Source organism: Chiloscyllium plagiosum, chromosome 34, assembly GCF_004010195.1.
Source record: "Chiloscyllium plagiosum isolate BGI_BamShark_2017 chromosome 34, ASM401019v2, whole genome shotgun sequence".
Taxonomy (NCBI): domain Eukaryota; kingdom Metazoa; phylum Chordata; class Chondrichthyes; order Orectolobiformes; family Hemiscylliidae; genus Chiloscyllium; species Chiloscyllium plagiosum.
Genome location: NC_057743.1, coordinates 32,236,598 through 32,251,137, shown reverse-complemented (window position 1 = coordinate 32,251,137; position 14,540 = coordinate 32,236,598). Strand labels below are relative to the sequence as shown.

At 40.0% G+C, this 14,540-nt stretch overlaps 1 protein-coding gene across 3 annotated transcripts in view; it reads right to left on the bottom strand.

The window, feature by feature from the left end:
• espn (espin) overlaps positions 1 to 14,540 on the bottom strand; it is a 190,758-nt gene that overhangs the window by 63,157 nt on the left and 113,061 nt on the right. For all 3 annotated transcript variants that reach the window (XM_043676085.1, XM_043676084.1, XM_043676086.1), the window contains 2 exons: positions 1,286 to 1,422; positions 975 to 1,172 (listed from right to left, as the gene is read on the bottom strand). In XM_043676085.1, coding sequence (XP_043532020.1) covers positions 975 to 1,172; positions 1,286 to 1,422 — 335 coding nt within the window. The remainder of the gene's footprint in view (positions 1 to 974; positions 1,173 to 1,285; positions 1,423 to 14,540) is intronic.

Below are 14,540 nucleotides of genomic sequence, written 5' to 3'. Positions count from 1 at the left end.
TCGGGAATGGAAAATTGCATTCATAATGCAAAACAGAGACCAAAGAACAATTCCAAATATAAGTATAGGAACAGTATACTCATATACGAATTTACAAACTTGTATACGAGTATATGAGGAATTCAATCCTCGAGCCAGTTCACCGAGTGTGGACTTCTGTTCCAATCACTCTAAAAAAGCAATTGGGAAAAACTTAACAGCTAGGAGAGGGAAGTTATCCCATCTGGATACAAACTAGGTCATTCTTTGAGTCAATGGATTAGAGAGCACAGAAGATTGTCATGTACCCCATTGTGTTTGTGCCTTTTGAAAGCACTATCCAATTATCCCACTCACCCACTCTTTCCCCATTATTCTACAATTTGCCCTTCATGGATATATTCAATTCCCTTTTGAAAAATGCTACTGAATCTGTTTCCCATATCCTTTCTGGCAGAGTATTCTAATATGTTGCCTGGTCTCAGGCAGAAGGTAAACCTTCTTCACGCAGAGATCTACAAAACCATGGTAATTCCTTCCAGGGTTACAGGTGTAGAAAGAAACTGTAACAAGGTTCAAGATTAGATTGAATGGGTGGATGAAGTGGTTGAAGGAGATAAGGGAAAAGATAGGGAGTTAATGTGATTAGAACTATTTCTTGGGATGGTGGGTAAACACTGACACAAAGTTATTGGGCCAAATGGCCTGTTTTTACATTGTAACCTCCATGTATTTAACTGCATACTTAGCATCAAGACTTATTTGATATTTTTGTAACTTTGCTTGGCATAACAGTGAGAAATTTCACTTCAATCATACTAGCCCTCTTTACTAAGCTTTTCATTCTCTCAGATTTTTCTTTATTCAGCTATGATTTGGTGCATAAAATTTGATGAAATTATAGCTTCAGAAATCTTGAAGTTGATCAAAAAACACAGCGAAGAGGGCACAAGTGATTTAGATACAGGGGAGCAGGGTTTATTTTAAAAACTCACTCGACGTTTCTGCTCTTCCTCTTCCTGGATCTTGACCTGCAGTTTCCGTGCCATCACCTGCCTCTTCCACTCTGGGATCGGGGTTCCCTGCTCATCGTGAGTTGGTATGAGAGACTCAACATCCACCGCCTGTGACGTTGCCATGCCATTTACAGCTGGTTCAGTTGGACTGCCAAACTGGCGCTTTGCATATTCAGGCTGTCATGGAGCAAATAAAGTAAAGAAACATTTGAAGAAGTGTTGATTTGCTCACATTTCAGGTCTGCACTGTCAATATAAAATCCTTCATCTCCGATATACTGAGTACTTACTATTGCCCCAGAACTTGCAAAGACCACAGTACATCCTTTACTCTGCGAGGTTGGCTTCAGATTTTTCCCAGCTTTGATCTCAGCCAGTAACTCAGAGTTATCACTTGTAGGGGACATCATGTTGAAAGATTTTGTACCTGTGCAAAGCAGATGTGAGAAATTAGGGATCAATGGAAGACACTTGGTGAGCAATTTTACCAATAAACCTCTTCATGACAGCTTCAATCTGTTCAGCTCCTGCTGATTAGGAGACCTGCAAGTTTGGAAGGACTGTTATTTTGAACTCTTATTTCTCAATTTTTCTAAATTATTGCTGGACTTTTTATTTCTTATTTTTCTAATAATTTTCCCTAAGATTTTGTACTTAAGAATCTATACCTAGGTACCTAAGATAGTACTGTAAGTGATGACTTGTAAACTTTTCACTGCAGTCATGTTAGGACATGTGACAAAGCTAATTCAAATTCAATTCAACTTCATGTGGAAAGTGTGGGAATCTCTGAGTTCCATGTGTGTAAATTCTATATTTTAGAATGAAATTTATCAAGATTGCAATAATTGGACTAGGAATCTTGGAATTTAGAAAATTCCTGGCACTTGAAAGAATGGGCAAATGGGCTTCATCATTGCGTTTCATCATTTCAAGTATCTTTTGATAGATAGGACCTTGCCTACAGGCTTCTGAACCCTGCCATCAGGCTCAAAAGGGTGATCAGAGGCCTGCACTATGTGCAAAACACTAATCTTAATCAGTAATGCTGGAAGGATAATAGGAGGCTCCTCCAGATTGAGAGACACAGTGAGAGACATTTTCTTACAAACCAAAGAAATTGGACCATTTGGCCCTTGGCCCTGCCATTCAATAAGATCACGGCCAATGGGTTCGCCTTTCAAATTCCACATTAGATTATTTGCCTCATCAGAAACTATCTACTTCCACCTTAAAATATTCAATAACCATCTCCATTGCTTTCTGATTCAGAGGGATCCAAAGTCGCACAAAAAAAAATCTCTTCATTGCTGGCCAACAAAGGTACTCCCAAATTTTGAAACAGTACTCCTTAGTCTTGGACACACCTAAAAAGGAATCATCCTTTCCACATTCACCTTGCCACAATCTTTCTGGACTTACATCACTTCAATCAAAGTAAATTCTGAGTAAATCAGAGCGATTACCCCAAGGTGGTGACAACCACCTATCCTTTGTTTTAATGTTTAAATTGAAAAACAGCCTCATTCACTGGCCCGCCATTGTTAAGGGGGCTTCTAAACCTGCCTGGAGGGTTGAGCTCCCATTAAAACAACTGGTGCCAATTCTGGGGACCTAACAAAGGACTGAAAATTCCAGTCGATGTTCAATAGGCTTTCACAAACCAATAACTGAACAAATCTGGTATCCAATGCTTGCGGATGGCTAGCCCTGCCATTACCCTCCCACTCCCTTCATACCACTGGGAAAATGGCCAGGGGCTGGATGGAACTGGGAAGTGACTTTTGTGCCCAACTCCTAAGTGTCCCCAACTGGGGCTTTAATAAAACCTCTTTATATTCTTTAAGTCAACTATACAGTAACACCCCCAATGTCATCTGTGAAAACTAATTTAATGTAATATTAACTGACATTAAAACATCAAGTAATATAGAAACATAGAAATAGGAGCAGGGTGGGCCATTCAGCCATTTGAGCCTGCTCCACCATTCAATAGGATCATGGCTGATCGTCCAACTCAGTCCCTATTTAATCACTATCATCATGAATTTTGTACCTAGGCTTCCTAATTCAAATTAAATATCTAGCTTACTTCCATTTTATTATTCATTATGTTGTACACCACTATCATATTTCCCCAGAGTCCTCTTTATTCAAAATAAGTTCAATTTTTATTTAGTTTTATTTTTCTTGGAACCAGAGGAAGTGTAGAAGTCTAGAAAGACAAGAAAGAAATAAAATTCTGTGTCATTAATGTGTGAGTTTATTTAAATTGTGACATCAATGAGCGTGTAAGAGCTCCAATTTGAAGATTTATTTCCAAAGGAGCTGTTGGGAAGAGTCACAGCATTTTCACAGCTTTACACCCAGGGACTTAACATTCTAAATCCTAATGGAAACTGGTTCAATCCTTAAGAGATTTATGTTAATCAGTGTCACATCATGAATAGACAGTGACAAGCAGATTCAACCACTGATAGTTTGGTCTGTTAACTTTAGACTTGGCAGCAAGTATGCAAAATTATAAAACCATTATGTAAAATCCTACTTCATTCACTATATTCATATGCAACTTCACTTCAATAATGAAGGTGCTAATCTATTTAAAGTAGACAGCAATTGCTAAAATGAGAATTTCATACAAGCATATTTGTGTGCCTGTTCCAAACTCCCCACAATGTTATTCAATCCATTGATTATTTTCTATAAGTCATTAAATGTAAATTTGAAGAACAAATTGCAAGCAAAATAGCATACCCCAGCAAAGGCCTTGTTTCAAAACTTCAATCCAATTTAATCAAAGCTTGTAATCATAACAATTAAATAAAGTCTTGTGGCAAAGAGAAGAACACTTAAACAATTAATTCCTACAAGGTTGCCCTTTGGGAGAAAGCTGGATTTGAGACAAGAAGTGTTTTCATCTGAGCAACATGACAGAAGTTGAGAAATGGTTTGAAGAATATTTTTAATATCCTGTCTCCAGACGTTAGTGATATCACATCAGCTGAGATTGAACGCAGCAGCATATTGAAACTAGGTGCAAGTAGTTTCTTGCTGAGGCAATGCAAATTGCTGTCATTGGTGTAAAAAATTAATACATATCTAATATCTTGTTGTGAGATTGTGTTTTCAACTGTCAAGTTTGTATCCAAACAGTCAAATTTTTCCAGACTGACTCCATTCTAAGTACTTAAGAATGTAAAGTAGATGCAGTAGAACTAAGCTTCTTGCACAATAATTTATCCGCCAAGCCTCAGTGAAACAGGTGGAGTTTTATTGTCCAATGTATTGACAGTCAGTACTAATTGGAAGAACCATTGGGTGGCTGACACCCTGGAGAAACACTAAGCTGCTGTGTTCACCAGAAAGGTGCATACAAACAGGGTATTTCATAAGGAAAACAAAGGTAACTTCTAAAACTGTTTACCGTTTTGCCCATCTAGATTCAGGGTCCTTACATTTTTAGCAATGCTTTATAACAAGCAAGGTAGGATTTAGTAATTCTTTCACACCTCCTCCCACCATCAATTAGCCCATTTAGCAGGCTGTCCCTCTGTGTATAACTGTGGATGCACAATGATCAAGCTGTAAGTCTAATAGGACTAGTCATGGAAATGCAGGCAGGATATCCCCAGTGTCCAGGGAATATTGAACCAGAGGTCATGGTTTAAGGATACAAGTTGGGACATTTAGGACTAAGATCTGGAGAAATTTCTTCACCCAGACAGTGGTGAGCCTGTGGAATTCTCTGCCACAGAAAGCAGCTGAGATCAAACAATTTAATGTTTTCAAGAACGAGACAGATACAGTTCTTGCGGCTAAAGGGTATGGGGAGAAAATAGGAACAGGGAACGGAGTCCGATGATTGACCATGATCGTTGAATGTGGAGCAGGCTTGAAGGGCAGAATGGCCTACTTCTGCTCCCATTTTCTATGATATCTCAGATTTGGGTAAAGATAATAGATACCACACAGAACAAATGTAAAGAAATACTTAAGAGAAAATAAGTGTCTTTGAGCATATGGTTCCAAAGGGTATCCACCAACGGAGTTTCTCCTTGTGACCATTCTGGCTCTGTTGCTGACTAATTAATGAAAGATAGATCTATACAATAAACTGTCAATCCTCATTGTTTCACGCGACTACAAGAATGGCAAAAGGTGAATTAAATGGGCTTTGGTCTTTTATCTAGTAATTGTCATGAGCACATCCATGAGTTTGGTGTGGCCCTTACTCTGCAATTGTGGATGAATGATATATGTTTGAGTTAGTTTGGCTCATTAACAAGACTTCCTCATGAAGCATGATCATGTGGGTGAAGGCAGAACTGTTCAGTTCCCCAGCTAGAGTCAGGTGAAATGAGTTGACATTTCAAGAAAGGAAAACCTAAAAATAAACATATAGCCTTGCATGGTGCTTCAATGCGTACACAGACGCAGAACTGCTCTTGTCTTGGTCATACGGCATTGATCAGCTCACAGAGTTCAATGGACAACAAACTACCAGTTTTGGCCAAGGGGAAGCAATCTCATTCGTGAATCAAAAGGCCATGGGTTGCACTCTTGGAAATGCTGTCGCTCACACAATACTGGGGCTCCATCTACAGCTAGGCATACAAGCTCTGTGGCGCTCTTCAAAGAAGAGTGGGACATTTAGCCCTAATGTTCTGGACAACCGAAGAAAAGATCATCAGGTCATTTAGTTCAATGTTAGCTGTTTGTGAATCTTGCCGCATGCAAATTTGTTATAAAATCTTTAGGACATCGGGTCATAGGGTCATACAGCACGGAATCAGATACTTCAGTCCAACCAGTCCATGCCAAACATAATTCCAAACTAAACTCGTCCCATCTGCCTGTTCCTGGCTCTTATCCCTCCAAACCATCACTATTCATGAACCTATCTAAATGTCTTTTAAACACTTTAACCGTGCCTACATCCACCACTTCCTCAGGAAATTCATTCCACATGCAAACCACCCTCTGTTGAAAAAAGTTGCCCCTCGTGTCCTTTCTTTAAATCTCCCTCCTCTCACCTTAAAAACATTCCTCCTAATCTTGAAATCCCCCATCTTGAGGTTTAAAAGATGCATTAAAAATGCAATGTTTTTCTTGTGTTGTTACCAATATCAAACCCCCCCCCAATATCAAACCCCCCCCCCCCCACCACCACCACCACCACCACCCCAACAATAGAATAAGGCCATTGGGTACAGTAAAATACTGTCAGGATATTCTATTATAGGTTTAACTCCTGCACATTTAACAGCCTGCTGTTAGTACACAACTAAATAATTAATACTTTAACTACTTTCAAATGGGACATTCAGAGCAACATGGTACCTACCTTAATCTCACAAGACATTATATTAGTCATACAGATCAGATCTCATTTATTATTAACTGCCCAAATGATTGAAAACAACATTATCTACCATAGCATTATTTCAGAAGCTTTTACAACAGATGTCCAACTATTCAAAGTAGCTCTAAGCTACAGATAATCACAAATAACAAGAGGCACAATCCACAAAGACAATATTCAGTGAACACAAATAAATTATTTATTGACAGAATTGGAAATGCAGTCTTTAGGAGGTGGTGAGTTAAGTACAAATCTCATCGTGACAAAGTACAGCTTATGAGCATTGAATATTGTTCGATGCCATAAATATTGTAAAAGATTTTTTTTTGCTTCTTTTCCTTCTAATTTCCCCTTTATCAGCCTCACAAAATAATTAACTCTCAAGAGTATATATCATGAAGCTCTATGCTAGTTTTCCAAGCAACCATTGTACAAGAGTCTAGATTAGAGTGGTGCTGGAAAAGCACAGCTGGTCAGGCAGCATCCGAGGAGCAGGAAAATCAACATTTCGGGCAAAAGCCCTTCAACAGGACTGAAGGCAGAGAGCCTCCAGGGTGGAGAGATAAATGGGAGGGGGGTGGAGCTGGGGAGAAGGTAGCAAAGCGTACCATAGTTGGATGGGGGTGGGGATGAAGGTGATGGGTCAGAGAGGAGAGTGGGGGAAGGTAGCAAAAAGCATCCATGGAGAGAGAGCGAGCTAACATTTCGAATCTAGATGACTCTTCATCAGGGCATCTAGACTTGAAATGTTACTTGCTCTCTCTCCATGGATGTTGCCCGACCCACTGTGATTTCCAGCATTTTGTTTTCAGTTGGGTCAAAGAGGTAGGTTTTAAGGAGTGTCTTAAAAGAAGAATAGAATAGGTTTTAGGTACAGCTGTCAATGACAGAGGCACAGAATAGCAGAGGAGTGCAGATATCTCAGATGACTGTGGGGTTGGAGGAAATTACAGAGAAAGGGAACTGGCAGAGTCAAACAAGTGTTTGAAAACAAGAATGGGAATTTTATAACTGAGACATAACCAACTGAAAGCCAAACCAGTTCATTGAGCACAAGATCTAGTGGCTCTATCACTGGATAGGAACATGGGTATTTTTCAGAAGAGATAAAATACTACTTCTATTCAGTATGAGTTGAATCCTGTTAGATGTAGAGTAAGTGGAATTCATATGAGGAAAAAATTAAGATCAACTGTTTTATACCTCGATGAGATAATCTGTCAACACTCATTAAATAATCAAATCATAGAATCAACAGCACGTCATTCAGCCCATCAAGTCCACACTGATGCTCCAAGCAGCATCCCACCCAGGCCCACCTCCCATCCTCTATCCCTGCATTCCCCATGGCTAATCCATTTAGATAACACTTCATTTAGACATCATTATGGGCAATTTAGCATGGACAATCCACCTAACCTGTACCTTTTTGGACTCTGAGAGGAAACCAGAGTACCTGGAGGTAACCCATGCAGATACAGGGAGAATGTTCAAACTCCAGACAGGAAATCGTCAAAACATATGACACTGGAAAAGCTCAGCAGGTAAGGAAGCATCTGAGGAGCAGGAGGATCAACATTTCGGCCATAAGCCCTTCATCAGGAATGCTTGCCCAAACATCAACTCTCCTGCTCCTCGGATGCTGCCTGTCCTGCTGTGCTTTTCCAGCACCATACCTTTTGACTCTGATCTCAAGTCCTCACTTTTTCCACGCAGGCAACTGTCTAAGGTTGGAATTGAACCCAGGTCCCTGGTGCTGTGATGAAGTAGTGCTAACCAATGAGCCACCATGCTGTCTAAAGTAAAAATTATTAAAATTAAAATTATTTAAAGTGCATACAGAAGGAATGACCACTAATTGGAGTTTTTGAAGGATATATATATGAAGTATATATGAAGCTCTCATGCCTAACAAGTAGTCTGTAAAGAGAATTCAGAGGGTTATGAAAGGGAAAGTAGGTTACCAATGTAACACCATTGTAATGTAGAAACACAACAAGCAATTTACATGCAGCAAGTTCCTACAATGTTATAAAGGCCAGACAATTGGCTTTACTTCTGATGCTAATCAAAGAATAAATATCAACCATGGCCCTGGGCAGTATTTCCTGAATATCTTCAAAATAGTGTTGTGGGGTCTTTCAGATCTACCCAAGAAATCCCAAAGGCCTGAGTTCAATACCTCCACCCAACAGACGACAGCACAGTGCTTCCCCAATCCTGCACTGCGCTGTCAGCCTGGGTTTTTGAATTCAAGACTCGTGACTGGAAGTTGAGCCCATGACCCAGTGAAGAGGTGATGGGGCTACCAACCAAGCTATGGGTGACACTACAAAACAATTTATCAGATATAAACAACATAAAATAGAGTGAATATGTTTTTAAGAGCACAAGAAATAGGTGCTGGCAATTTGTGGAGTCTGCTCCACCATTCAATAAAATCGAGACTGGTCCATTACCTCAACTGCACTTTCTCAATTTATCTCCATATCCCTCGATTCCCTTTTGGTCCACAAATCGATTGATCTCTATCCCAATGTACTCAAAGGTGAAGCATCCACTGGGGGGTTTCAAGGAGTACAGGGGTTTTGAAGAGTTGAACTATCTGACGGAAGAGATGTTTCCTCTTCTTGGTCCTAACTGGTGAATGCCTTGGTTGGGACCATGACCAAGGTTCTTAGTCAGAAACTAAGCTGTGAAGGTCAGGCAGCATTTGTGGAGAGAATCAAAGTTAACGTTTCAGGTAGAGTGACCCTTCCTCTGACCAGTTGTGACCCGAAACGTTAACTCTGACTCTCTTCACAGATGCTGCCAGACCTGCTGAGCTTTTCCAGCAAATTCTATTTGTGTCTCTGACTTACCACATCCACAGTTTTCTCAGTTTATATTAACTATACTGTGAAACTCTCTTCCCAACATTGGCTGTGAAATCCCAAGGTCAAAGTAATGGGTAGTTTACTCAAACTATTGTCAGAAAAGGAACGGTACATAAAAGTTTATTTTAAAACCCTCATTATGTATCAATATTCCAGGTGATAGCATTCTGTTTGTTTTTATTATTTCACAGGACGTGGGCATTTGCTGGCCAATCCAATAATTAATTTTATTTTTTATTCATTCACAGGGTAAGGGTGTCACTGCCTAAACCAGATTTAATACCCAACCCAGAGTGCACTTACTAGTCAATCTCATTTGTGGGTCTGGAATTACATGCAGTCCAGACCAGGTAAGGATGCCAGTTCCCTTCACCAAAGGACATTAGTGAACAAAAGATGGAATTTTTTTCAAGAACGGTATCGTTAGACTCTTAATCCCAGATTTGTTTGAAAACTGAATTCAAATTCCACTGATTCAAGTTCCATGGCAGGATTCAAACCCGAGTCCCCAGAACATTACCTGGGTCTCAGGATTAGGCCATCGTATTTGTTGGCCATCCCTAATTTTTAGAGTCATAGAGATGTACAGCATATTAGTAGACCCTTCGGTCCAACTCATCCATGCCGACCAGACATCCTTAATGAATCTAGTCTTATTTGCCGCATTTGGCCCACATCATTCTAAACCCTTCCTATTCACATACCCATCCAGCTGCCTTTTAAATGTTGTAATTGTACCAGTCTCCACCACTTCCTCTGGCAGCTCATTCTTTTCATGCACCACCCTCTGCAGGAAAAAATTGCCCCTTAGGTCCCTTTTTAAATCTTTCCTCTATCACCTTAAACCTATGTCCTCTAGTTTTGGACTCCCCCACCCCAGGGAAAGTACCTTGTCTATTTACCCTACTTATGCCCCTGATGATTTTATAAACTTCTATAAGGTCACCCCTCAGCCTCCAATGCTCCAGGGAAAACAGTCCTAGCCTATTCAGCCTCTCCCTATAGCTCAAGTTATCCAACCTTGGCAACATTCTTGCAAATCTTTTCAGAATCCTTTCATGTTTCAAAACATCCGACCTAAAGCAGGGAGATGAGAATTACCTGCAGCATCCCAATAGTGGCCTAACCAAAGTCCTGTACAGCCACAATATGACCTCCCAACTTTTATACTCAATGCACTGACCAGTAAAGGCAAGCATACCAAATGCCTTCTTCACTCTCCTGTCTACTTGGGACTCACTTTTAAGGAACTATGAACCTGCTCTCAAAGGTCTCTTTGTTCAGCAACATTCTCTATGATTTTACCATTAAGTGTATAAGTCCTGCTCTGATTTGCCTTTCCAAAATGCAGGACCTTACATTTGTCTAAATTAAACTCCACCTGCCACTCCTCGGCCCATTGGCCCATCTGATCAAGGTCACGTTGTACTCTGAGGTAACCTTCTTCACTTTCACTACGCCTCTAATTTTTGTGTCATCTGCATAACTCCTATGTTGACATCCAAATCATTTATATAAATGACAAAAAGCAGTGGACCCAGCATCGATCCCTGTGGTACACCATTGGTCATAGACCTCCAGTCTGAAAAACAACTCTCCACCACCACCCTCTGTCTTCTACCTTTGAGCAAGTTTTGTATTCAAATGGGCTAGTTCTCCCTATATTCCATGATCTAACTTTACTAACCATGAGGAACCATGTCGAACACCTTAGTGAAATCCATATAGATCACATCCATCGCTCTGCCTTCATCAATCCTCTTTGTTACTTCTTCAAGAAACTCAATCAAATTAGTGAGACATGATTTCCCACACACAAAGCCCTGTTGACTATCCCTAGTTAGTCCTTACTTTTCTGAATACACATGAATCCTGTCCCGCAGGTTCTTCCAACAAGCTGTCCACCACCAATGTCAGACTCACCGGTCTATAGTTCCCTGGCTTTTCTTTACCACCTTTCTTAAATAGAGGCACCACCTAAGCCAACCTCCAGTCTTCCGGCACTTCACCCACAGTTGTCGATGATACAAACATCTCAGTAATTGAAATGAGTGGTGTTTGCTCAGCCATTTCACAGTCAACCGTAGATCTCAAATCACATGTATACCAGGTCAGGTAAGGATGGCAGATTTCCTTCACAAAAGGGCATTAGTGAACCAACTTTATTTTTAAAAACCATTGACAATGGTTTAATGGTTTGATTTCATTAATTGAATTGAATTTTCACCAGTGAGAATGAACACCTGTTTTTAATGGTCTTGAACTATTATCCCACAGCATTAGCCTGAACCTCAGAATTACTAGTTCAGTGTGTTATCACTATACCACCACACACCACCCAGTGGCTAAATTTATGAATTATCTAACTTGGCATGATTGAATCATCACTGATCTAGAGGAAAGCATGAGAGATTGGAAGAAAGAGACAGTATTTACAATGGAAACAAATAACAGCAGCACAGAAACACCAGGAGGCAGTGATGTATTGGCAAGGTCACTGGACGAGCAGTCTAGAATTCCAAGTCTCTGCTCTGTCAACATGTGTTCAAATGCTACCATGGCAGCATGCGAAATCTGAACTTAAACGTTTAAAAAAGAACTGGAGTTAAAAAGTTAAGCCCCATCTGGTTTACTAATGTCCTTCACAGCAGAAACTTTGTTGTTCTTGTCCACAAGTGACTCTTGACCCATAGTAATACCTTACCACATGACCCTGGTAATGTGAATGACTCTCAATTACCATTTGAGCAATAAATGGCAGCCTAAACATGTCCTGTGATTATATAAAAGACAACACAGAATGCCTCTATGGAAGACTAAGTGCCAAGCTTTCAGTGGGAAAATAAAACTGGCCTCTGAACAACAACTTATATTTAGTTAGCAGCTCTAATGTAAACATCATATGGGAGCAGGAACAAAATTTGACACTGAGCTACATAGGGAGATATTAGGTCAGTTGGCCAAATACTTTCTCTTAAGAGAAGAAAGTGAGCAGAAGACAGAGGAGTGTAGGGAGAGAATTCCAGAACTTAAGGCCTATACAATTAAAAGCACATAATGTGAAACAATTATAATTGGAAAACCACAAGAGGCCAGGGTTAGAACAACACAGATATCTTGGAGCTTCGTGCAGCCGGAGGCGATTGCAGAAATGGGAGGGGCAAGGCTGCAGAGGGATTTGAAAACAAGGGTGAGAATTTTAAACTCAAGGTGCTGCTTGACTGGAAGCCAGAGTTAGTCAGCGAGCGTGGGGTTGTTTGGGAAATAAGACTTGCTGCAAATTAAGTCATGGGCAGCAGTGCTGTGGGTAATCCATATGAAGGGAGACCAGCCAGGGATGCTCTGATCTCCAGCATCTGCAGTCCTCACTTTCTCCTAGTGCACTGGAATAGCTGATTCAAGGGATAACAAAGGCATGAATGGGAGCTTCAGCAGCAATGAGCCAAGACTAGGGCAAAATTGAGTGACATTAAAGAGTGGAGGGGCTCCATAATGGCATGAATATGAAGTGAGGTTCACCTCAGGATCAAAGACAACACTAAGGCTATAAAAAGCCTGGTTTATACAGACCTTTTCCTGTGAGAAGGACAGAGTCGGTAGGTAGGAAACAGAGTTGGGAATAAGAACAAAAGACAACAGCTTCAGTTGTCCCAACATTTAATTGGAAGCCATCTATTACTCGTTGTTGGATCAGTCTCTGCAGCAGAGAATTCAGCAGCAGTAGTGACAAGGTGGTGATGCAGAAGAGTTGTGTGCAGCGAACTTCTCTGAAAACTGACACTGTACTTTCAGATGCTGTTGGCAAGGGGTTGCATGTAACTGAGAAAGAGGAGGAGCGAAAGTGGTCTCTTGCAGAGCCACTACAGAGCAGCAACAACTGACATTTCTATAGCATCTTTAACATCATAAACTGTTCCCAAGAAATATCACAAAAACTTGTTACTGAACCACATAAGAAGGTATGGGGACAGATAATCAAAAACTTGCTCAGAATGGTCTTGAGGTGAAGAGGTTAGAGAGAGAATTCCAGCATGAGGCAAAGAACTCTAAGGACTAGCAGCAATTTAACTGTTAGAATTGGAATGAGATCTTGTTCCCTTTCTAGATATTTGAGAGTGTGCGGAAACCCCAGTTATTCTAACAAAATGACTGTGTTTTTGTCCACCCTTTTGAAGAAATCTGAAGTTCCAAGTTTATGCTTAAATTGAATCTTATTGGCACTACGCAACCTAAGCAATTGAGACTACAAAATGAATACTGCTTTGGCTGATCCCAGCATTTGACCTGTACAATCTCACAACTTGTGCATTTGACCCAATACTGTGCTGAAGTCACATCTAGGAGTGACTGTTTGAGCAGAAGTGGCGGGAGGTTAAATAGATGCAAAATTTCACTGAATTACTCACTTTGCCACATGGCAAACACGTTCACATTAAAAACCTGTCTTTCATACAGCAAATGGAGGAATCATCATTTATGCATTTGCAATGCCATAGAACCAGAGGAACCCTTATCCCATTATTGGACAATAATGGACAGGATATGCTGTATTGGTATAAACTGTCCATCCAGTGTGAGAACTAGATGGGGCCAAAACAAGAACATGAACGATGAATTTCCCAGGAAAGTGATATCTTTGCAATGCAGTCAGTACCACAAACCAAAGAAGCTTGCAGTACTGAATGAGGGCCTTTATTCCATTCTGTACCTTTGCAAATACACTCCAAAATTCACTACATTGCCTAACACAAGCCCTGTAACCCTTTAATTATTCAATCATCTTGTTCTTTAAGCGATGCAACAGCTAATGTAATGCCTAATATACTAACCAAGGTAATAGATAAAAAATATAGTCTATAACATTAAAGTATTATAGATTATAACATAGACTATTATAACAGTCTATAACTCAACCACACCTTGTGAAATATTCCAAACTCCAATGACTGTCAACGGAAATATATTTTTCCTAAACTCTCCCCTCACTCTCCTATAAACAATTTTGAGTTGATGACTGCTCAGCAATTGCTTCCTAAAACTCCTACTGGAATCCCAAGGTTTATACTTTCAAATACATAATTATGCAATGCCCAACAGAAGAAGTCTTTGTGACTGATTTACAAAGCTGCTATACATAAGCATATTGTTTAACTTTTTACCTTAATATTATCTGAATTTAAATTTAGACTTGGAACAAAAGTAAGAATGGCTATAAAAAGAGAATTTGTGATGAAAACATTGCTTATACCCACTTCAAAATAATGATTATGCTGTATCAACAGTAAATATATCACAACATGTAAC